At 39.4% G+C, this 24,881-nt stretch overlaps 1 protein-coding gene across 1 annotated transcript; it reads left to right on the top strand.

The window, feature by feature from the left end:
- The first annotated feature begins 2,167 nt into the window (after nt 1–2,167).
- Prss37 (serine protease 37) lies at nt 2,168–7,153 on the top strand. Its single transcript, XM_028768465.1, has 6 exons — nt 2,168–2,280; nt 2,497–2,648; nt 3,841–3,982; nt 5,555–5,808; nt 6,453–6,589; nt 6,902–7,153. The coding sequence occupies exons 2-6, from the start codon at nt 2,615–2,617 to the stop codon at nt 7,046–7,048; spliced, it is 714 nt and encodes a 237-aa protein (XP_028624298.1). The 5' UTR covers nt 2,168–2,280; nt 2,497–2,614; the 3' UTR covers nt 7,049–7,153.
- Nucleotides 7,154–24,881: the final 17,728 nt, after the last annotated feature.

Raw genomic sequence — 24,881 nt, 5'->3', positions numbered from 1 at the left:
TTCATTGCCTTCACACACCTCTCAATCACACTCTGTGTGGCCAACACACACTTCTTAATCCAACCCTTGTTATAAGTCAAGCACACCAAGTATTCTATCTTGCTCTCCTTTTCAGAAGCGATAAGTTTTGTGATTCAGGGCTTTGGAAGTTTGGCATAGGATAGACAATTGTCTATCCCATAATTGTCCAATTATTATACATCACACATCCAGAAACTGCAGTGTCTCACAGCTAAGATAAAATAAAGATTATTGTGGAAGAAGTCTCTGATATTTTCCTAAAGAGTGATTGTGAAGTGTTCTTTCCTTTTCTGGCATCTCTTAGTGATGTTCTTCCTGATTCTGCTTTCAGAGATAAGCTCTGAGAAAGGGCTCCTCTGGAATCTAAGCCTAGGCTTTGTGCTACTACTAGGTAAAGTACACCAAATTGTTCAGCTTTCCTAACCTCATTGACATTGTAGGGAACTATGTGAAGCTGGAGAAATATCTGTACTGATGAGAATGATTCTTAGATTCATTGGTCCCTTACAACTTGTGGTAATCCTATTGCCTCTGCCTTCTAAGTGCTGGGATGAAAGGCATCCATTGCCACACCTAGAATAGCATCTTTCCATGAGTGTTCATCTTCTTAGCAACCAGGGCCTCCCTAGCTATACTTTACATGTTCTCCTTTTCTTACCAATCTATAAAATTTTCAAATCTTTCTCTTCTGCTTTTTGCTCCTGATTTTCACTGCAAATTTGGCTAAATGCCACCAGTAATACCCATTCTTCTGTCTGGATGTTTTGTGTCATTAATATTTCTTCTATTAATCAGTCCATCACCTTTAAGCTCAGTCTCCCATAAAGTATCAGGACATGGGCAAAATGCATCCAAATCTCTGGCCACAGTGTTGCAAGCATATCTTCCAGTTTGAATCCCAATATAATAATACTCATTCTCATCTGAAATTTCATCAACAAAGCCTCAGTAATTGTCAACAAAATATTCTCATCAATATTTGGATCTTTTGAGCCCTTACCAGAATCTCCTGTTAAATTAACTTATAGCACTGTAGGCTTTCCCTAGCAAACCAATCCAAATCCTACCTTTAAACCAATTCCCAAAAGTTTTCCACACGTTCAGATATAGCAAAAGCAAAATCCATTCGAAGTGGGTTTGGCCTGATGCTGCTTGTATTGTAATGTTAATTTTGGTGCCCAAAACTGCTTACACATGTGTCTGCATATAAGACTCTGAGGGACCCTGCCCCCATTTAGTTCCAATTGATAAGTAAAGATGCAAGTAGTCAAGGGCTGGGCAGGGCAGACAGAGGTGGGACTTTTAGGATTACCAGGACTGTGTTGTGAAAGAGAGGAGAGTGAGATAGCTGGGATGCTGTATGAATGGAAAACAGCCAGAGGGAGGGGGAAAGGATGCCCAAAAGGTAACAGGACAACAAAGATCTAAATTTTAATTTGGAGGGTGTTAATTTAAGTATACTGGAGGGGAGTGTTTGCCAGCTGTGGGAAGGTTTAAAAGTGCCCAGCCATTGAGCCAATCAATGTGTGTGTGTGTGTGTGTGTGTGTGTGTGTCCATGTGCATGTGAGTGTGTGTGTGTGTGTGTGTCCATGTGCATGTGAGTGTGTGTGTGTGTGTGTGTGTGTGTGTGTGTGTGTTTCATCCAGAGAACACCTGGGCAGTGCTGAGACTTGCTTTTGCACAACCCGCCAGGAGCTCAAGGCAGATTAACTAATTCACCACTACACCCATTCCACTTTCCACAACTACGTAAATTACATGAGGTAATCAGCTTGCAAACAAAAGGCTTATTTTGACTTAGTTTTAGGGATTTCAGTCCATGCTTTAGGGTCTCCATAGAAGAAGGGGCAGAAGCATGTGGTGAAACCTATTTACTTCATGACCAGGAGAACAAAAGACAGAGTGAGAAAAAGAGCAGGGCCCTAGAACCCACTTTAAGGACATGCCTTCAAACACAGCATCTCCCTGCCATATAGAATGCACAGCATTTTCCAACTGTCAAAGATAATTAACTTTCGTGTGAGCTCTCATTTCATATCCTCAGCTCAGTGATTCTGATTAAGACTCAAAAAGGCCCAGCTGGAGATGACATCTGAGTGATGAAACAGTGAGAGATGTAACAAAGATGGGAGGGGCTAAGGGGTGCATTAAGTGACCATTAGGAGGTTCAGAGTAAACCATTAAGGGCATGCTCTCCCTGAGCCAAGGTAAAGAATCCTGTTCCTCACAGCTCTGTCCTCAAAAATTCTGCAAGAAAGGTAAGTCTTGAGCCTGGAGCTTCTCTTTCCAAACAGTTGAACTAGCTATATAGTTTGTGGTGCTTTTAGGAGAGTAACATATAGGGAGACTGGGAATGAGAAATTCATCAAATCAAGCTTCTTTCCCTTTGCCTGAAAAGTCCCAGTAGAAGCATAGTCTCCCGTTTCTCAGTCTTCCTATCTGGAGTCTTCTCTTCCTTCTGCTTTTGCCTAGAGCCCTTACCTAGTCAAACCTGCTGGGTCTGGTAGACATCCTTCAGGAGACAAGTGGGCAGAAGATTCCAGCCTCTGCTGATCTTCCTTCTACACCTCATAAGGAAAGAGCTGGACCATCATGAAACTTATTATCTATTTCACCATCCTCGCTGGTATGTATTTAAGACTTTGTACTCTGTTCATTAAAGTGTGGGTTGATGTAGAACATAGTGAGGTGAAATGAGTGGGTTGATGGGTCGCAGATCTATGCATATCTACTGACCTTATCCAAGGGCTTAGCACAAACAATCTACCCTAAGTATTAAACTATTGGAAATATTGTGGCACATACCTGCCCTGGAGAACCCTCAACAATGAGAATTGCCCCTGGTTATTGTGAAATATGAGCCTCATCGCCTTCTGGAAACATCCTAATATGGTCACAAGAACAGAAGGCCCAGTTTGACTTCTGATTTCTCATCTGTATCATAACTTGGAATGCAGGAAATGGTAAAGGTACAGACAAGGGACTTAATGCAATGGTTTCTACTTCTGCAGTCTCTGCTTCCATGAAGTTTGGATTGAAGAATTTTTCACTAACTCATGTCACATACTAGCTGGGTTGAGATTGAGCAAGCTAACCCAGGACCTAATATAGAGCTCAACATCTCTTGTCTTTATTAATAACCTATCTTCTCGCTTTGAAGTTTTTAAGTATGGTCACACAGAGGTAAGGCATAGACCCAGATGTGGACGGCTCAGCAAAAGTACCAGTAAGAGCATAGAAGAGAGCCCTAGACTCAGCCTACCTCTCTCTTATACTCCACTGCTTTTTTTTTTACATTTTTAAATTTTTAAATCAAGTGTCACTAATATAATTTTTGATGTGTTCTACTTGCTTGTGTGCTTTTTATTTCAAAGTCTAACATTACATATTACATATTTATCCTTCCATGTTTAACTATTATTACATATTGCTAAAAATGAATACACTTATTAATCATCTTTGCCTACATCTGGTTATGTCTTTAAAATGGATTCGTATCATTGGAATTGTCAAACCACAAGTTATGAACTAGTTACAACTCTTGATGTCCATTTCTAAATTGCTTTCCAAGAAAATAAAATCAACTTATAAGCAGTGACAATATCATTTATATTATACCTTTTCTTACAATGAATATTACCAATATTGCCATTCTTGTGTCTTATATAAAGTGTATCACTTTAAATTACGTCTTTATTAGAGAAAAAATGATTCCACAGCCAATTGATTACTCTGTGAAAATCATGAATATTCCTTTCCTGCTGGGAAGATGCAAATGTCTCACTTACTCTAATATTTATGTGATATTGTTTTCTCAGGAACAGCTTTATTCACTCACTCATCGGTGCAGAAAGAGGACTATGCTCCTTACTTAGCATACCTCAAGTCTAACTTCAATCCCTGTGTGGGTGTCCTCATCAAGGCCAGCTGGGTGCTGGCCCCATCTCACTGCTACTTACCGTGAGTATTGAACATCCTCTCCCCAAGTACGTTATCCTCATCCTAGATCAGTGACTCTCAATCAGAGACAACTTTCCCAAGGATAGAAATGTCTGAAGGTATTTTGGATTTTCACAATCAGGAATAGTTCTACTAGCATCTAATGGGAAGCCCCCTAGCAAGATGCTGTAAAATGTCTGTAGAAGATATTCCCACCTAATAGTCTGTGTGCTCCTGTTGAAAGACTGTTTTGTGCTATACCTCCCCTGCTGCCCCATCAGCTTTTTAAGGTTCCCCCCCCCAGAAATGTGATTACATATGATCAAGTAGGGGTTCAGCAGATGACTCAAATTCATAAGCTGAGTATATTGAAAAAAAATTTTTTTTTTTTTGGTTTTTCGATACAGGGTTTCTCTGTATAGCCCTGGCTGTCCTGGAACTCACTCTGTAGACCAGGCTAGCCTCGAACTCTCGAACTCAGAAATCCGCCTGCCTCTGCCTCCCAAGTGCTGGGATTAAAGGCGTTCGCCACCACTGCCTGGTGAAAAGAGATGTTTTAAAGGAACTAATAGTAAAGAGATAGTTCCATGTCCCACAAGAGAAATATTGAGGAAATACTATCCTTACCCTAAGAGAAAAGAATGATTTTAATAGAATAAGAGTAATCCCTGCATGAAGATGCTATGTGATAGGAACTGTGACTTTTGCCAAAGATGTTTTTAACAACTCTGTGGGAGTACCTCCTGGAAAAGGTCTGGGAAGGTCCAACATCACCTTTCTCCTTCCAAATATTTTCTTGAACTTCCTATTGACTAGAAGTCAGAGAAGAAAGCTCATTGATTTAAACCATGTCACCTTCCAAATCTTCAAAATAAGGTGGAGGAGGGGGAGTTGTTGGTGGGCCTATTCTCCAACACTCATTATATTCTCATGTGTCCACTAGAATGGAAATTACCTGCTTGGATAAATGAGGCCCAAAGAGAGTCAAATACTAACTTTTACATTCATTAATTTCCTCTCCAATGTACTATATTCAAAAGCAGTAGATAACAACTCCACTGTTTACTCTGACCACAAGTAAATCCCTACTGTGTGTGTTCAGCACTTCATTTGTAAAATGAGAATTAACATAAGAACCACTGCCAAAACTTATTGTAAGTAAAAGGTAACCCAGATACAGTTCTTGTCACAGTATCTTGCACAGTGTATCATCTAATATCCAAAATGGTGGTGAAGATGACGGTGAGTGGTGGTGTTGATGATGGTGATGGTGGTGATGATGACAGTAATGACAGTGAGGACGATGGTGGCGGTGATGGTGATGGTGGTGATGATGACAGTAATGACAGTGAGTGACGATGGTGGTGGTGATGATGATGACGGTGGTGAGTGACAGTGATGATGCTGATGGTGATAGTGATGCTGGTGGTAATGATGACTGTAATGATGATAATGAGAAAAGATTATGATGATGATAATGACAACAATGTGATAGGGAGAGATGAAGATGCAGTGCTGGTGGGGGTGGTGGTAGTGGGTGGTAGCATAGTGGTGATAGTAACAGTGGTTTCTTCCCATCCCTTCTTCCTCCAGAAATCTGAGGGTGATGTTGGGAAATTTCAAGAGCAGAGTCAGAGATGGAACAGAGCAGTCAATTTATCCCATCCAGATTATCCGCTACTGGAACTACAGCCACACAGCACCACAGGATGACCTCATGCTTATTAAACTAGCTAAGCCTGCCACCTTCAACAACAAAGTCCAGGTTCTTCCCATAGCCACCACCAACGTCCAGCCAGGCACTGTCTGTACACTTTCAGGTCTGGACTGGAGTCAAGAAAACAATGGTAAGCACACTTTCCACAGCAAGCAAAGCCATCAGCTTCACCTTTAATGAGGAACAGCCATATCTTCAGAGCTGTGACGTGAGATAGAGTAGAAAATGGCTCAAGGCCAAAGGGCAAAGCCTCAGGAGTGGTCTAAGTAAAGAGAGAGCTGTCTAGAATTCCAATGCTCCTCTATTGTCAGAGGATCAAGAGAACCTTCACTGGCCCCTGCAGGACTTCAGCAGCTGGATCCCATGGGCCATCAGACTGCATGGAGGACATACTTTATTGTCACAGACACAATGTACATTGAGGAGGTGGTGTTCCTACTCCCGGCACATGTTCATTTCACATGTAACAGACATTTTTGGAGAACTTCAATCAGATCATTTGTAGATACAGAGTAGAAAGAAAATTGCATTCCAAAGCACATAAGACTATTTCACATTGGTAAAAAGCTAGTATGTGTACCTGGTACTTCATTTCTGAAATGAGGATAATCTGCAGGGTTAATGCTCATTAACACAAAACTTTGGGAATGTTTTTGTTTTTCCTTTCTCACCTTATTTTTTTATACATATACAAAATACTATCCACTGAAGTATGGTAAGTGAGGACTGGGGATAAGCCACAGTTGTAAGATGATCCAGATGTTGTTCCCTCAGGCAGGCACCCTGACTTAAGGCAGAATCTGGAGGCTCCGGTGATGACTGACAAAGACTGCCAGAAAACTCAACAAGGAAGCAGTCACAGAAACTCCTTATGTGTCAAATTTTCGAAAGTATTCAGCAGAATTTTTGGGGTAATATTTTTGTCTATGTTCAAATTTCATTTATTTGTGTGTGTCTAGTTGGCTATTTAACCATATTATATTTTAATTTCCAAGTAACTTGAGACTTTGATAAGGTTATTACAATGACTCCTACATTTTTTTCAGTAATAGTATTTCTACGAAGGATTTATTTATTGAAGAGCATCATCTATCCCCTGGTTGATAACATCTTGCTGATGTTCGTTCCCATAGTTGCAAAAAAAAAAAAGTGTGAAAACAAGCCTTGCTTTCATTTTTTAAATTTTCTCTCTCCCTCACTCATTCCCCTCTCATCTCTGGCAGGAGGTTGCTGTAGCTACTGTCATTTGTAAAAACAAGCTCCAGGGAATTGAAGTTGGACACTTCATGGGAGGGGACGTTGGCATCTACACCAATATTTACTCATATGTACCATGGATTGAGAAAACCACTAAGGAGAAGATGAAATGATGCCCTGCTTTTCCTTCTGCATCTCATTGTCTCTGCCGTTGATTAAAGGAGCTTACATGTTCTCTAAACTCAAATAAACTTTCCAAATAGGAAGTTTGGAATGCAGCACCCTGGGAACCTGTCTTAATTGTGTCCATGTCCACACCACATTACAACAGGAAGATAGTACATCGTTCTGGGTTCTCCATCATGCATAATGTTCACAACAAACGTTTGGTTTTTTGTGTGTTTTTTTTTTTTGCTTTTTTCCATTTTTATTGGATATTTTATTTATTTACATTTCAGATGTTATGCTCTTTCCCCATTGCTCACCCCCCACCCCAGAAATTCCATGGAAAGATCAGGAATTCAAGGTTCATACCTAAACATAGTAAAAGTAATATACAGCAAGCATGTATCCAATATCAAGCTAAATGGAGAGAAACTTGAAGCAATCCCACTAAAATCAAGGACTAGACAAGGAGTGTCCACTCTCTCCCTAGCTATTCAATATAGTACTGGAAGTCCTAGCCAGAGCAATTAGATAACAAAAGGAAGGCTGTATCCCATTTTTAATAGGGTTATTTGATTGTCTGGAGTCCAATTTCTTGAGTTCTTTGTATATTTTGGATATTAGCCCTCTATCATATGTAGGATTGGTAAAGATCTTTTTCCAACCTGTTGGTTGCTGTTTTTTCCTATTGACAGTGTCCTTTGCTTTACAGAAGCTTTGCAATTTTATGAGGTCCCATTTGTCAATTCTTGCTTGATCTTAGAGCATAAGCCATTGGTGTTCTGTTCAGGAAGTTTTCCCCTATGCCCAAAAATTCAAGGCTCTTCCCCACCTTCTCTTCTATTAGTTTCAATGTGTCTGGTTTTATGTGGAGGTCCTTTATCCACTTAGACTTGAGTTTTGTACAAGGAGATAAGAATGGATCAATTTGCATTCTTCTACATGCTGACTTCCAGTTGAACCAGCACCCTTTGTTGAAAATGCTGTCTTTTTCCACTAGAGGGTTTTAGTTCCTTTTTCAAAGATCAAGTGACCATAGGTGTGTTGGTTAATTTCTAGGTCTTCAATTCTATTCTATTGACCTTCCTGCCTGTCTCTGTACCAATACCATGCAGTTTTTATCACTATTGCTCTGTAGTACAGCTTGAGGTCAGGGATGGTGATTCCCCCAGAAGTTCTTTTATTGTTGAGAATAGTTTTCACTATCCTGGGTATTTTGTTATTCCAAATGAATTTGCAAATTGCCCTTTCAATCTCTATGAAAAATTGACTTGGAATTTTAATGGGAATTGCAGTGAATCTGTAGATTGCTTTTAGCAAGTTGGCCATTTTTACTATATTAATCCTGCCAATTCATGAGCATGGGAGATCTTTCCATCTTCTGAGATCTTCATCAATTTCTTTCTTCAGGGACTTGAAGTTCTTGTCATACGGATCTTTCACTTGCTTGGTTAAATTTACACCAAGATATTTTATATTATTTGTGACTATTGTGAAGGATATCATATCCCTAATTTCTTTCTCAGCCTATTTATCCTTTGAGAAGAGGAAGGCTACTGATTTGTTTGAGTTAATTTTATATCCACCCACTTTGCTGAAGTTGTTTATCAGGTTTTGGAGTTTTCTGGTGGAAGTTTTTTGAATTTCCTAAGTTTCTGTTGTTATGTCTCCCTTTTCAGTTCTGATTTTATTAATTGGATACTGTCTGTGTGCCCTCTGATTAGTTAGTCTAGCAAAGGGTTTATTTATTTTATTGATTTTCTCAAAGAACCAGCTCCTGGTTTTGTTAACTCTATGTAAAGGTCTTTTTGTTTCTACTTGGTTTATTTCAGCCCCAAGTTTGATTATTTCCTGCTGTCTACTCCTCTTGGGTGCATTTGCTTCTTTTAGTTCTAGAGCTTTCATGTGTGTGTCAAGCTGCTAGTGTATGCTTTCTCCAGTTTCTTTTTGTAGGCACTCAGAGCTATGAGTTTTCCTGTTAGCACTGCTTTCATTGTGTCCCCTAAGTTTCATGTGTTGTGCCTTAATTTTCATTAAATTCTAAAGTCTTTAATTTCTTTATTTCTTCCTATCATTGAGTAGAGTACTGTTCAATTTCCACATGTATGTGGGCTTTCCATTGTTTTTGTGGTTACTGAAGACCAGCCTTAGTCCGTGGTGATCTGATAGGATGTATGGGATTATTTCAATCTTCTTGTATCTGTCGAGGCCTATTTTGTGACCAATTGTATGGTCAGTTTTGGAGAAGGTTCCATGGGGTGCTGAGAAGAAGGTATAGTCTTTTGTTTTAGGATAAAATTACTATAGATATCTGTTAAATCCATTTGGTTCATAACTTCCCTTAGTTTCACTGTGTCTCTATTTAGTTTCTGTTTCCATGATCTGTCTATTGCTGAGAGTGGGGTGTTGAAGTCTTCCACTATTATTGGGTGAGGTGCAATGTGTACTTTGAGCTATAGTAAAGTTTCTTTTATAAATGTAGGTGCCCTTGCATTTGGAGTATAGATATTTGAAATTAAGAGTTCATCTTGGTAGATTTTTCCTTTGATGAGTATAAAGTGTCCTTCCTTACCTTTTTTGATAACTTTTGGTTGAAAGTCGATTTTATTCAAAATTAGAATGGCTACTCCAGCTTATTTCTTGGGACCATTTGCTTGGAAAATTTTTTTCCAGCCTTTTATTCTGAGGTAGTGTCTGTCTTTGTCACTGAGGTGCATTTCCTGGATGCAGCAAAATTCTGGGTCCTATTTATGTATCCGGTCCACTAGTCTATGTCTTTTTATTGGGGAATTGAGTCCATCGATGTTAAGAGATATTTTTTAAAAGTGATTGTTTCTTCCTGTTATTTTTCTTATTATAGGTGGAATTATGTTTGTGTGTCTATCTTCTATTTGTTTTGTTAAAAGAAGATTATTTTCTTGATTTTTCTAGGTTGTAGTTTCCTACCTTGTACTGGAGCTATCCATCTATTATCCTTTGAAGTGCTGGATTTGTGGGAATATATTGTGTAAATTTGGTTTTGTTATGGAATATCTTGGTTTCTCCATCTATTGTAACTGAGAGTTTTGCTGGGTATAGTATTCTGGGCTGGCATTTGTATTCTCCTAGGGTCTGTATGACATCTGTCCCGGATCTTCTGGCTTTTATGGTTTCTGGTGAGAAGTCTGGTGTAATTCTTATAGGTCTGCCTGTATATATTATTTAACCTTTTTCCCTTACTTTTTTTAGCATTTTACTGTTGTTTTGTGCATTTTATGCTGTGATTATTATATAACAGTAGGAATTTCTTTTCTGGTCTAGTCTATTTGGAGTTCTGTAGGCTTCTTGTATCTTCATAAGCATCTCTTTCCTTAGATTAGGGAAGTTTTCTTCTATAATTTTAAGATATTTAGTGGCCCTTTAAGTTGGGAATCTTCACTCTCATCTATACCTATTATCCTTAGGTTTGGTCTTCTCATTGTTTCCTGGATTTCTTGGATGTTTTGGGCTAGGAGATTTTTGCATTTTGCATTTTCTTTGACAGGTGTGTCAATGTTTTCTTTGGTATCTTCTTCACCTGAGATTCTCTCTTCTATCTCTTGTGTTCTGTTGGTGATGCTTGCATCCATGACTCCTGATCTCTTTCCTAGGTTTTCTATCTCCAGGGTTGTCTCCCTTTGTGATTTCTTTATTGTTTCTACTTCCATTTTTAGATCCTGGATGGTTTTGTTTAATTCCTTCACCTTTTTAGTTGTGTTTTCCTGTAATTCTTTAAGAGAATTTTGTGTTTCTTCTTTTAGGTATTCTACCTGTTTACCTGTGTTCTCCTTTATTTCTTTAAGGGAGTTATTTATGTCCTCCTTAAAGTCCTCTATCATCATCATGAGAAGTGATTTTAAATCTGAATCTTGCTTTTCCCATGAGATGGGGTATCCAGAACTTGCTCTGGTGGGAGAACTGGGTTCTGATGATGCCAAATAACCTTGGTTTGTGTTTTGTATGTTCTTGTGCTTCCTTTTGCCAATGGTTATCTCTAGTGCTACCTGCACTTACTATCTCTGGCTGAAGCCTGTCTCTTCTGTTATCTTGGTTGTGTCAAAACTCCTCAGAGTCCAGCTATCTCTGTGATCCTGTGATCCTGAGATCCTGAGTGTAAGAGCTCCTGGGAGACAGGCTGCCTCTGAGATCCTGAAATCCTATGATTCTGGGTGTATTAGAGCTCCTGGGAGTCCAGCTTCCTCTGGGTGTTGTGGGATTAGTTGCAGAGCAACTGCTCTGAGTGCAGTGGATCCTCTAGGATGGATCAGGATATGGTGTCTTCATAGGAGCAGACCAGCTAGGAGTCTGCCCCAGCAAAAAGGACCAGGCAGAGGGGCCAGAAGAGTAGTGGAGTGGTATTCAGGAGGGCAGGGTTTTGGTGGGTGATGGGTCCTGAGTGAGCCAGGCTGTCAGCTGAAGAGTTGGATTGTGGAGAAGGGTTCTTACCTGCTGCTCTGCGTGCAGTGGATACTCTAGCATGGGTCAAGATATGGTGTCTTCACGGGAGCAGACCAGCTAGGAGTCTGCCCCAACAAAAAGGCCACAACAAATCTTTGAATTTATCATTTTATCTCCCATTATCAAACAAGTTTTGAGACCAAAGCATCACTATTAATTAGTAGCTGTCAAAGCTTGGAAAGGGATGGAATGGAGTGTGAAATATCCATGATTGCTGTGGGCTCAAGGGTATTTTATAAAAAAGTAAGAAAACTTGGGACAGTTTTTTAAGTTCAAAGAAAAGGAAAACTGCCTAGGGGAAGAGCAAGCAGACTTGAAATCTTGACAGCTACCCACAGAAGGCAAATAGAGGGGGCTGGAAAGTTATGATTTCTAAGGGGGGAAACCTCATAAATGAATAGTTCAATCAGGTCTATGAGCACCTAACCCAGCAGGTGGGATTCATGAGAGGAGTAGTCATTCCTTTCCTTTCTTTACCATGTCTTCAGGAGTGCCATTTTTCTTCTCACCATGTGGCCTACAGTGGTGGTCTAGCAGGGGATATAGCAGGACATTTTCATTAGTGGAAGAGGGGTTTCCTATCAAAGGAGGCTCCCTATTTTTTCCAGATATAGGAATTATATATTATCTTAATCAAAGAGTGATATAAATAGACTAACCTATCTCATAAAGAGACATATGAGAAGCCAACCCTGCCATTTGCACCAGAGAACATTATCTACAAAAGGCAGATTCATAAATATTGCTATTGACATGTTCCACAAGGTCCCAGAGAAGCAAATAACTATTGTACAGAAGCCTTCTTCCTGCCTTCCTGGCTACCATCCTGTCTCAGCATCATAACAGATACCGGCTCCTGTTTCCCTGCTACCTCATTCAAAGGACTTCAGGTGGCTAAGTTCTCAAGCATAGAATAAATTATCCTAAGACCCACTAATCTCATGGCTGCTCTGACACGAGCATCCTACAGAGGGAAGAGCCCACACATGGGAAACCGGAAAAGTAAATAGTGAAACTTCAGGCCAGTATCAACAATTTAAGTGAAAAAAAATTGTAGATCCAACATCAAGGTAAAGATGACATCTAGATGTAAGGAGGATAGCATCCCCAGGGCAGCTGTTGGACAAGAGAATCAGAAGACTAGGATGAGATAAAGGGAAGAAATTGTGTTTAACCACAGACCCTGACCATGACCTTCACCAAGGCAGGAAAGTAGGTCCCAGAATTGTGGCTGAGAAACCAGTAAGGTATTGCTATATATTGAGTGGTTTTGTACCCTCAAAATCAAATGTTGAAACCTAATTTCCCAAAGTGTTGGTGTTTGGTGGTAGGGACTTGGCAGATGAGTAAGTTATAAGGTTGAAGACCCTATGAATAGCACAGGGGTCCTCATAAAAGAAGATCCAGAAAGCTGGCTTCTCTGCTCATACCATGGGAAGTTATAGCAAGAAAATCTCAAATTTCTAGACAGAAGATACTGTAACAAGCCAGACAGGCAAGTTTGGAATTTTTTTGGGTTTTTTCGAGACAGGGTTTCTCTGTATAGCCCTGGCTGTCCTGGAACTCACTCTGTAGAGCAGGCTGGCCTCAAACTCAGAAATCCGCCTGCCTCTGCCTCCCAAGTGCTGGGATCAAAGGCGTGCGCCACCACCGCCTGGCCTAGTTTGAAATTTTTTATTGACATGACATAGTACCTTTATGGACTTTCAAATACCTATGATAGAAATCTAGCATAGAGCAGGAGGCAGCATTTATAAACTCTTACCAATTAAGAACTTGGGGGGGAAACATTTTACCTGTAAGGCACAGCTGGAGTCCAGTTCAATTATACAAAGCTTGAGACTTAAGTTCAAACTATTATTTTTACTGTGGATCCACACTTCAAACTAGTTTTGATTTAATGTTCCCTTTACTGCCAGATCCAAATTACATTTAGAGGTACCGCGTCCCTGTGGTGCAATGTGTTGTACAAATACAAACCATTAGATTGCTCACCTCATAACATATATTTTGAAACACTCCTGAAATTATTCTACTGATTGTGTTATTTTTTTTCATGGGATTTATAAAAATATCACCTTCAAATTAAGAGAATTTTCCTTCTTCCTTTACAATCTATGTGCCTTTTACATGTTTTGCTGACACCACTCAGGCTACAGTCCAATGCTGAAGTTTCGAAAACTAGATATCATTACCTTATCTCTGACCTTAGGGGAAAATGATCCAGTATGTCACCATTATGTACATTTTAAAATGAACTGACTTGAAGTTCCCTCCCACCCCTAGTTTACAGAGGGTTGTTTATAATAAAAGAAGGTAGAATCTTATCAAGTCCTCTATTCTCATCTACCAAGATGATCACAAAGATGTCCTATGGTCTATTGATATGACATAGTACCTTTATGGACTTTCAAATGGAAACAGCCTTACATGAGAGAGTACTACCATGTGTGACATCTGGTCCTTATCAGCTACTGAATTGAATTTTCTAGTAATCTGTTGACTATCTTTCCATCTGTATTCATGTACATTTTTTAATCTGTGTTTTTTTCTCTGCGATGTCTATGTCTGATTTTCTTATAAATGTAAAATTGACCTCATTGAATGAGTAAGGACATTTTACTTCCTGTTTTCCTTCTCAAATAGATGTTAGGAAAGGTTAATATTAATTTTATCAATATTTGGCAAAGTCACAATAAAATCCAACATGTCTTATACTTTTCTTTGTGGAAACTTATCATTGTTGTAATTTATTCTATTTAACAGATCATCTAACCATACTTCGTATTTCTCATGGGGAATTTTTTGGAGTGGGTTGTTTTGTTTTACCATGTGGCTGGGATGATTATCAGTATGTTAATTTTTCGTTATAATACTGAAACATCTGAAAGAAATACTTTAAGGGATAAAATGGGGTTTGGGAGTTTTAATTCATTCTCAGTGGGTTTGTTGCTGTGGGCCTGAGGTAAAAGTAAGACATCATGATGGGAATGTGTGGTTGAGGGAAGTTACTTACCCTGTGACCACAGGAAGAAAAGAGAATGAGGAAGAAACCTGGGTCAAGATACTTTCTCCAACAAAACTTCACCTCCGAATGTCACCAGACCTTCCAATAAAGCCATCAAATTATGAATCCATCACTAGTAAAGGCAGAGCCCTCATGGCCCGGGCATTTTCTAAGCACCTCACCCTCACATTGCACTGAGTAGCATGTCTCTTATAGGAACAGAGACAGGTAGGGAGGGACTCCATAGCCAATCCACAGACTTCTTAGCAAGGTTAAGCAATCCCAAAATTCTTGGAATGAACAACTTGATCATGGTATATGCTCACCTTTATTCAGTATTGCATTTTCTTAAAAAAAAAAAACTTGTATTTTTAACATCTTTTATTTACATGGACCTGTAATTTTTTCTCTTATTTTAAAGATTTTATTTTATTTATATGAGCACACTGTAGCTGTTCAGACACAGCAGAAGAAGGCATCAGTTCCCATTACAGATGGTTGTGAGCCACCATGTAGTTGCTGGGAATTGAACTCAGGACCTCTGGAAGAGCAGTCAGTGCTCTTAACCACTGAGCCATCTCTCCAGCTCCAGGCCTGTAATTTTCATCTCTTGTTTATTTCTATCTGGTTTGGACACTAAATTTCTTTTTTTTAAATGATGCTAATTTCTACACCAGTCATTGCTGCTTTTTCCACACCTTTATCTGCAACTTTAAATTCTCTCACAATTTCCTTTCCTCACCAAATTGCATGCTATATTTCCTGCTTCTCTAGCTGCTCTGCCTCATAAGAGCAGCAAAGATGTCCATATTCTGAAAGATACCCTGCTTGAAATACAGTCCATCAAACAAATTCCTCCATCACTTTTACTCAGGTTCTTAGGGCATGGGCAGAATGGACCTAGACTTTTTCTTTTTTTTTGATAGAATATAATGAGTATTTGGTTCTATAACTAAAATGTAGTTAATTAAATTTCACAGAAAGAAATGAACTTAGGGTGAAGTATGATAATACCAAACATAATGGATAAAATTCTAAAGTTATTACTCAATTATTTATATTACAAAAGATATGAGGCTGCTTTGTATTTTAGGAAGAATGTAACCCTGACCTCTGTGCTAATTAACCAAGTAGCCAGGTGTTGGTCATTATTATCTAGTAGTGAAAGTAATTAATAGAAAAACTAAAATGTATGAAAAATGATTGATTATAGCCAAGAGGGGGACTAATGATGGTGAATGTATATTTTTCTATACTATTTGAGCTATGTTTACTCAAGTTCATATATTAATTTCATCAATTTAAACATCTATTCTAAGTTGATTCCACAGCAAAGCATAACACGCAATTGAAAGGAAGAACACACACGCGCACACACACAATCAGCTACAATTCTGAAAATGCAAACTACAAAAGATGTAATTACATAGGATTAAATTCAAGAACAGAGATTTGCCTCCAGATTTGTATTCTTGCTAAAACACAAAGCAGGCTCACACCTGTCACAGATTAAATCATCCACAAGAAGGGTAAGGAAATCAAATCCCAGAAGGTACATGGGACAGAAGATAATTTTATTGAGCTAAAATTGCTAAATTAGAAACTATATTTATATTTTATTTATGTAGACATCATGAAATGACTAGCACAATCAAGTTAATTAACATACCCACTGCTTCATATGGCATTATCTCTCTATCCCTCCTCTTCTCTAGTACCCAGAAAAATAAGATCTCCCTCTCCCCTCCCCCCACCCACCTCTCCTCTCCTTCTTCTCAAGAGAAGGGAGGTCTCCCATGGATATCAACCAGCCTCGGCATATCTAGTTGCAGTAAGACTAGGTGCAAATTCATCTACTAGACAAGGCAGCCTAGTTAGGGAAAAGAATCGAAAGACAGGCAGTGTAGTCAGAGACAGCCCTTGCTCCCAATTTAGGAGTACTACATGAAGACCCAGCTGCACAACTATTACATATGTGCAGAAAGCCTATGTCTATCCCATGCATGCTCTCTTGTTGGCAGTTAAGTCTCTGTGAGACCCTCTGGGCCCAGGTTAGTTGATTCTGTAGGTTTTCTCCTTGACCCCTCTGGCTTCTTCAATCCACCCTCCCCCTCTTCTACAGGATTCCCCAAGCTCCACTTAATAATGTTTGGTTGTGGGTCTCCAAATCAGTTTCCATTAGTTGCTGGGTGAAGCCGCTCTAATGACAGTTATGCTAGGCTTCTGTTTGCACATATAGTGGAATATCACTAATAGTAAGAGGGATGGGCTCCTTCGTGTGACATGGGTCTCAAGTTGGGCCAGTCATTGCTTGGCCCGTCCCTCTTTCTGCTTCATCTTTTACCCCTGCATTCGCAAGAAAATGGAGGAGAAACTGCAATAGAACTGTAAATTAAATAAATAACTTAATAAAAACAAACAAAAAACCAGCCACACTCAAGCCCTTCTGCCTTAATGTAGCAGTTCCTGGTAATGTGTGTTGAAGACATGGTGAGTAATTGTGGTGGTTTAATTTAAGTGTGTGTGTGTGTGTGTGTCTGTGTGTGTGTGTGTGTGTGTTAATAATATCCCTTTGCAACTTTATTTACCTATTTATGTGACAGTGGTCATTAGGTTGGATTCACATCTTCACTATTTTTGTTCTTAAAAGAAAATCAAATCATGGAAATCGTGATCTGTCAAGACTTAAACTTAGCTCCAAAGCACAGCACAATTATCAAATTTGAAATATAAATTGTTACTTTGTGTGTCTGAAACTATTAATAAGCTTAATCATTTCATAGTATAATCCTAGTATATTCTGTGTATATAAAATGACCTACCAAGGTGTCGAGAGAATAAAACTAGAGTAAAAAAGAAACTGAGACTGTTTCCTCTGTATCATTTACCAGCTGAGGATGTCATGGGTGAATTGTGACACCACGATTTTATCACTTGCAAAGTGAGGATAGAATTAATTATCAGCATGCAGTTGTTATTAAAATAAAATGAAATAATGAGTCTATGTATAAATAAGAATATAATATTGTCCGATTCTGTTGGCATTATTATAGTCAAAAGGGACATCTATTTTAAAAGGACAAGTATAATAGACACTCATCCTTTAGCAAAAAAGTACTCTTTTTATTTTAAAAATAATTGATGTTCATCTCCAGAACACAAAAGATGGTGCCTGACCCAATGTAGCTCACAATGATACCATCGAGAGCTAGCCTTCCCTTGAATGGCAACTAGCACCCACATGTGAATAGCATGAAACAATTTGCAGCTTTGAGTAAAAGAAAAAGAATGACAGAGAGAGTGGATTATGAAAGTAGACAAACCTGATTGATAAGAACTAGAAAAATGATCACGGAACTTTGTTTATTGCCTTGCTTATTCGTTGACAATTTGTGCTTATTCTCTTGCTTGTTTCTTGACTATTTGCATCTATTGTATTGCTATTTTCTCAACCTAGAACAGACCTTAATACTTGCATATGATAGGAGGTTTCTTTTTTGGGGGGGAGAGAAATGGGGAAAGGGGATGACATATGAAGTGTAAATAAATACAATGCCCAATTAAAAAAATGTAAGATGAAAAAAGAACTAAAAAAAAAAGAACTAGAAAAACATTAAGTGATATTAAGTAGTATTCACTTGGATTCCAAATCCCCTAGAAATGATCTAAAAAAAAAAAAAAACAAGTCCAGACAAAATAAAAAAATAAAGCAGAAGAAGTAGAGTTTGCAGAGAGAAGGATGTGATTTACAGACTGAAGAGTGAGGTTGGTACTTCAGGAGGCTGGCTTAGTATCATGAAAAGAAAGCTAGACCAGGAGTCAGGGAGCAGTGATGGCTCCAGCACTGTCACAAGCTCTCTGTGAACATGTAGGCAAGCCACCGTCTTTGTCTGGGCCTCAGTTTCTTATAATACAAACAGGAGCTTTAAGACTAGTGAGTGCAGCTAACAAGTCATCTTCAAAATACTCATGTTTGTTATGGGCTAGTTCCAGTCACTAGCAACATGGAAAAAAAAACCTACTGCTGTGAATTTGGTTACAAATGGTCTCCAACTAACAAACCAAAGACCTGGTAAACTAAAGCTCCAACTGTTGCTAAGGAGAGGCAAAAGTGAACCAAGAAGGTGAAGCCATGACTTTTCAGGAGCTTTGCTGTTTGAGTTCAGAAATAAGTGGATTCAGTGCTCATTTTGCCCCATCCAGGTGCTAAGTCTTGCATATTAACATAGATCATAGAAATTAACTAACTTTCACCCTAAAAGGTAACACTGGACCTCTAAGAATTCTCCAGAATGTAAATGTCTTATTGTTCAATTAGATTTACTAAAGTGAAGAAGTGGGAAATTGACTTCTCATTAAATAAAGCTGGTCTATAGTTATTACCATTAATAGATAAGTGAACATTCATCAAAATTAATGATAACATTGTGACAGTTTGTAAATGCTCAGCCCAGAGAGTGGCGCTGTTAGAAGGTGTGGTCCTATTGGAGTAGGTGTGGCCATGTTGGAGTAGGTGTGTCACTGGGGGTGTGGGCTTTAAGACCCTCACCCTAGCTGCTTGGAAACCAGTATTTTGCTAGCAGCCTTCAGATGAAGATGAGAACTCTCAGCTCCTGTTCAATGCCTGCCTGGATGCTGCTGTGCTCCCACCTTGATGATAATGGAATGAACCACTAAAACTGTAAGCCAGTTCCAATTAAATGTTGTCCTTATAAGAGTTACAAGAGTTGCCTTGGTAGTACTCCATTGTGTAAATGTACCACATTTTCTGTATCCATTCCTCTGTTGAAGGACATCTGGGTTCTTTCCAGCTCCTGACTATTATAAATGAGGCTGCTATGAACATAGTGGAGCATGTGTCCTTGTTATATGTTAGAGCATCTTCTGAGTATATGCCCAGGAGTGGTATAGCTGGGTCCTCAGGTAGTACTATGTCCAATTTTCTGAAGAACTGCCAGACTGATTGTACCAGCTTATAATTCCACCCACAACGGAGAAGTGTTCCTCTTTCTCCACATCCTCACCAGCATCTGCTGTCACCTGAGTTTTTGATCTTAGCCATTTTGACTGGTGTGAGGTGGAATCTCAGGCATTTCCCTGATGACTAAGGATGTTGAACATTTCTTTAGATGTTTCTCTGCCATTCGAGTTTCCTCAGTTGAGAATTCTTTGTTTAGCTCTGTACCCCATTTTTATTAAGGTTATTTGGTTCTCTGGAGTCTACCTTCTTGAGTTCTTCATATATTTTGGATATTAGTCCTCTATTGGATGTAGGATTGGTAAAGATCTTTTCCCAATCCAAACCCAGACACTGTTGCAGATGCCAAGAAGTGCTTGCTGACAAGAGCCTGATATAGCTGTCTCCTGAAAGGCTCTGGCAAAGCCTGACAAATACAGATGAGGATGCTTGCAGTCAACAATTGGACTGAGTACAGGGACCCCAATGAAGGAGTTGGAGGAAGGACTGAAGGGGTTTGCAATCCTATAGAAAGAACAACAATATCAACCAACCAGACCACCCCCTAACAGAGCTCCCAGTGACTAAGTCCTACATAAAAACCTCTAGGCAATCGAGGAAAGCTTAGAACATATGTGGTCTTCACCAGAGAAGAGTACACCAAGTGATTGTCCAGTGCCAAACAGTCATCCCTGAAAACATACATGTAAGTTACATTATACAGATATTTAAGAATATATATGCATACTATAACAATATACATGTAATGTTTATGAATATATGTGTATATTCATATGTGCATGCAATAGCAATTGAGTAAAAAGAACATGAATTTAAAGGAAGGGGGGATGACTACATTGGAGGGTTTGGAGGGAGGAAGTGGAAGAAATGCTGTAATTAAATTATAATCTCAAAAGGAACAAATGAAAATGAAAACTATTTTATAAATTAAAATAAAACTAAAATATATGTTACCTGTTTGCATGAGAATTACAAGTTTTGGGCATTTATTATTTTTGTTTTTCAATAAGAGACTCACAAGACTGAGATGTAGCCATACTATTATTTCCCATCACAGATTCAGACTGGCAAAATGGCTCAGTGGGTAGAGATGCTTCCAAGCCTGATGGCTTGATACCTAGGATCCACGTGGCAGAAAGGGGAAATCAACTCCAACAAACTGCCCTGACCTCTGACCTCCGCCGGTACACAAAGGAATCTTGCACATGAGTGCATATGCACATAAACACACAGACACATGCGCTAAATGAAAAAAAGCAAAACATGCTTAGGAAAGAGTCAAACAACACAGAAGGAAGCCCAGGCTTTCTGGATGTTAGCCCATCAAGGCAAATTTGCCATAGCCAGAGAAACCCTCACAAGGCACACAACTCAACTGAGGCTTTCTGTTAGACCCTGCTACCTGTTAGTTCCTCAAGGAGTGGGAGGAACTTAGGAATAGTGTTTGTCATGCACAGGAAGGTTGTAAGTTTAAAGTCAGATCTGTCACTGCCTCCAATTGAACCAATTAGTAGCTATCTGCTTAGACAAGCCAGTTGCCCTCTCTAGTTATTCCTCTCCGTGATGGCTATTTACCTCATAGGACTATACACTGCTATAAGAGGACATTAACATCCCCAGGAAAGAAACCAATTGAGAAGAGGAAGAGAATAAACACACCAATAAGTACAAGTTGAATGTTTTCCATTCTTTCTGACCAAGAAAGATGTGTAAAGATCAGCTGCCTCAAAACCCAAGAGATTTAATCTCTGATGGTAGGATTTAAGTTACTGGGACAGTTAATCTTGTCAATCTCGTAGGATTTAGAATCACCATGGAAACGTATGTGTGAATGAATCTATGAGAGTGTTTCTAGAAAGGTTCACCAGAGCAGGAAGGCCAACCCTGAATGTGGGTGGCACTGTCTGATGGAATCAGCTCTCAGACTATGCAAAGGAGAGTGGGACTGAGCACCAGCACTCACCTCCCTCTGAAGCCTGGGTTTGGTTACAACCCAGCAGAGCTGCCCCATAGCCTTGTACCTTGCCTTCTGTGCCTTGGTTGACTGATCCCTTAAGCTGTGAGCCAAAATTTAACCCTTCCTTTCTGTAAGTTGCTTTGTCTGAGCCCATCAGAGCAGAGAGGAAGTGCTGCTTTCCATATTTATCAGAGAAGCTTCATTTCACAGTGGACCGCAGTTAAGGTAAAACTATTAAACATGCTGAAAAATAATTGGGAGGACTCAGACCTAAATGGGACACTCGTATCAATGCCCCACCAAGGCTCAGGAACAGTGAAGAGGGAGCAGAGAGACTATAAAGAAGATGGAGAGCAGTGCTGTGGAATGCTGCCTTCTTGACATGGCAGGACCTGCACGGACCTGTAAAAGACCAAGCCAGTCAGCATTCCACCATAGATGAGGAGAGCTCCTGAAGCTCACCCCTGGCTGAGGAGCCATTGACAGTTGCTGGCTGCTACAGGGTGGAGAGTCATTTTCCTTTGAGATTGTGGCCATTGGTAGGTTGCCCATGATCCCAGTGCATGACCCCACATGCATGCCCATATGGGTAGCACCAATTGGATTTAGTGGCTTATATTTTTTAAAAAGAAGAAGAGGAGGTGGAGGAAGAAATAAAATTGGAAAGAGGAGTGTGTTGGAAAGAAGGTAGAAGAGGGGTGTGGGGATGGATATGACAAAAATACATTGTGTACTTAATGTGAAACTTTCAAAGAATAAATAAAATATTATTTTTTAAAAAAGACATATCTGGGGGCTGGAGAAATGGTTCGGCGGTTAAGTGCACTGACTGCTCTTCCAGTGGTCCTGAGTTCAATTCCCAGTAACCACATGGTGGCTCACAACCATCTGTAACAGAATCTAATGTCCTCTTCTAGTGTGTCTGAAGACAGCTACAGAGTACTAATACACATCAAATAAATAAATAAATCTTTAAGAAAATACACATCTGAAGCCAGGTGTTGGTGGTACATGCTCTTAATCCCAGCACTTGAGAAGCAGAGGCAAGCTGACTCACTCTGGACTACAGAGTGAGTTCCAGAACTGCCAGAACTGCACAGAGAAACCCTGACTCAAAAAAATTCAAAATAAAAAAATAAGAAAAATAAAAAGAACGAGATGTTCATCTGTGCTGTGAATCAGGCCCTAAATCTAATCAGAACACTGTTGTCATTATTATACCTGTGGGCACATCTTGTCTGGTCTCTGAGCCATCCAGCTTCTGGTTCCTAGCCAACCAGGCTGTGTCAGGCATGGGCTTCTCTCCTGTCTTAGGTCTCAAGTTAGACCAGTCATTGGTTAGCCACTCTCACAAGCTCTGAGCTACCTTTAGCCCAGCACATCTTGCAGGCAGGACAGGCATGGGTCAAAGGTTTTGTGGTTGGGTTGGTGTTTGAGTCCCACAACTGGAAGCTTTGACTGATTACAGAAGATGGTTAGATCAGGCTCCATATCCTCCATTACCAGGAGTCCTCGCTAAGATCACCCTTATAGGTTCCAGAAAGTTTCCACTGCACTAAGTTCCCATATCACCCCCTAAAAGATTCCCTATTCTAGTTATCTCTCTATGCACTCTCTCCCTCCATCCCTTCCTCCCCCACCTGATTCTTCCTGTTCCTATCCCCACCCCCCCCACCCTCAGTCCACCCACAAAAATCTATTTTCCCTTCCTAAAGAGATCCATGCATTCCCCCTCCGCTAGAGTTTCCCTTGCTACTTAGCCTCTCTGGGTCTATATGTTATAGTGTCATTATCCTAAAGGATGTCCTTAACAGCTGGTATCCATTTATAGGTGAGTATATTTCATGTTTGTCTGGGTCTGAGTTGCCTCACTCAGGATGATTTTTTTTCTACTTCCATCCATTTACCTGCAAATTTCATGATCTCACTTTTTTTAACAGCTGAGTAATACTCCACTGTATAAACATACCACATTTTCTTTATCCATTTTTCAATTGAGGATGTCTGGGTTGTTTACAGTTTCTGGCTATTATGAATACAGCTGCTGTGAACATAGTTGAGCAAGTGTCCTTGTGATGGTAGAATGGAACATCCTTCGGGTATATACCCAGGAGTGCTATAGCTGGGTCTTGGAGTAAATTGATTCCCAATTTTCTGAGGATCAATTTCTATAGTGGTTGTGCAAGTTTGCACTCCCACCAGCAATGGAGGAGTATTCCCCTCACTCCACAGCCTTGTCAGCATGAGCTGTTACTTGTGTTTATCTTAGCCATCCCAACAGGTATAAGGTGGAATCTCGAAGTAGTTCTTATTTGTACTATCCTGATGCCTAAACACATTAAACATTTCTTTTAGTGTTTTTCAGCCATTTGAGAGTCCTCTACTGAGAATTCTCTGTCTAGTTCTGTACTTCATTTTGTAATTGGATTGTTTGGTTTGTTGATGACTTGTTTCTTTGGTTCTTCATATATATTGGATATTAGCCCTTTATTAGATATAGAGTAGGTGAAAATCTTTTTCATTCTGTAGATTGATGTTTTGTTCTATTGACAGTGTCGTTTGCCTTATAGAAACTTTATAGTTTCATGAGGTTCCATTTATTAATTGTCACACTTAGTACCTGTGCTATTGGTGTTCTGTTTAGAAAGTTGTCATCTGTGATGAAGCATTCAAGGCTATTCCCTACATTCCTTTCTCTCAGGTTCAGTGTGAACCTCGGTTTTATGCACAGTGATAAATATGGATCTATTTGCACTCTTCTCCATGCAGACATCCAGTTAAAACAGAGTTTGTTGAGGACACTTTTCTTTTTCCCATTGTGTATTTCTGGCTTCTTTATCAAAAATCAAGTGTCCATAGGTGTGTGGATTTATGTTTGGGTCTTTTATTCAATTCACATGTCTGTTTTTATACCAGTCCCATGCAGTTTTTATTATTATAACTCTGTTATTACAGCTTGAAATCAAGGATGATGGTACATCCAGAAATACTTTTATTGTTCAGGATTATTTTAGCTATCCTGGGGTGGGGGGTTGTTTTGTTTTGTTTTATCTGTAAGAAACTGTGTCCTTTCAAGGTTTGTAAAGAATTGTATTGGAATTTTGGTGAAGATTGCATTGAATCTGTTGGTTGCTTTTGGTAGGATGGCTTTTTATTAAACTATTTTAATCCTACTGATTCATGTGCATAAGAGATCTTCCCATCTTCTGATATCTTCTTCAATTTCTTTCTTCAAAAATGAAGTTTTCATCATTCAAGTGTTTCACTGGCTTGGTTAGAGTTATCCCAAGATATATTACTTGAGGCTCTTGTGAAGGGAGTTGTTTCTCTGATTTCTTTCTCAGCCCATTTGTCATTTGTTTATAAGAGGGCTACTGATATTTCTTCTCTCTCTCTCTCTCTCTCTCTCTCTCTCTCTCTCTC

Source organism: Grammomys surdaster, unplaced genomic scaffold (assembly GCF_004785775.1).
Source record: "Grammomys surdaster isolate TR1022 unplaced genomic scaffold, NIH_TR_1.0 186, whole genome shotgun sequence".
NCBI lineage: Eukaryota > Metazoa > Chordata > Mammalia > Rodentia > Muridae > Grammomys > Grammomys surdaster.
Note: the sequence above shows the minus strand (reverse complement) of the source record. Positions and strands in the feature narration are given on the sequence as shown.

Excerpts from the sequence above, each read along its gene's own strand:
- Prss37 (XM_028768465.1), top strand. The coding sequence starts at position 2,615 with ATGAAACTTATTATCTATTTCACCATCCTCGCTG. Across the intron at positions 2,649-3,840 it reads CTATTTCACCATCCTCGCTG|GAACAGCTTTATTCACTCAC; the intron begins GTATGTATTTAA and ends TTGTTTTCTCAG. Across the intron at positions 6,590-6,901 it reads TATTCAGCAGAATTTTTGGG|GAGGTTGCTGTAGCTACTGT; the intron begins GTAATATTTTTG and ends CATCTCTGGCAG.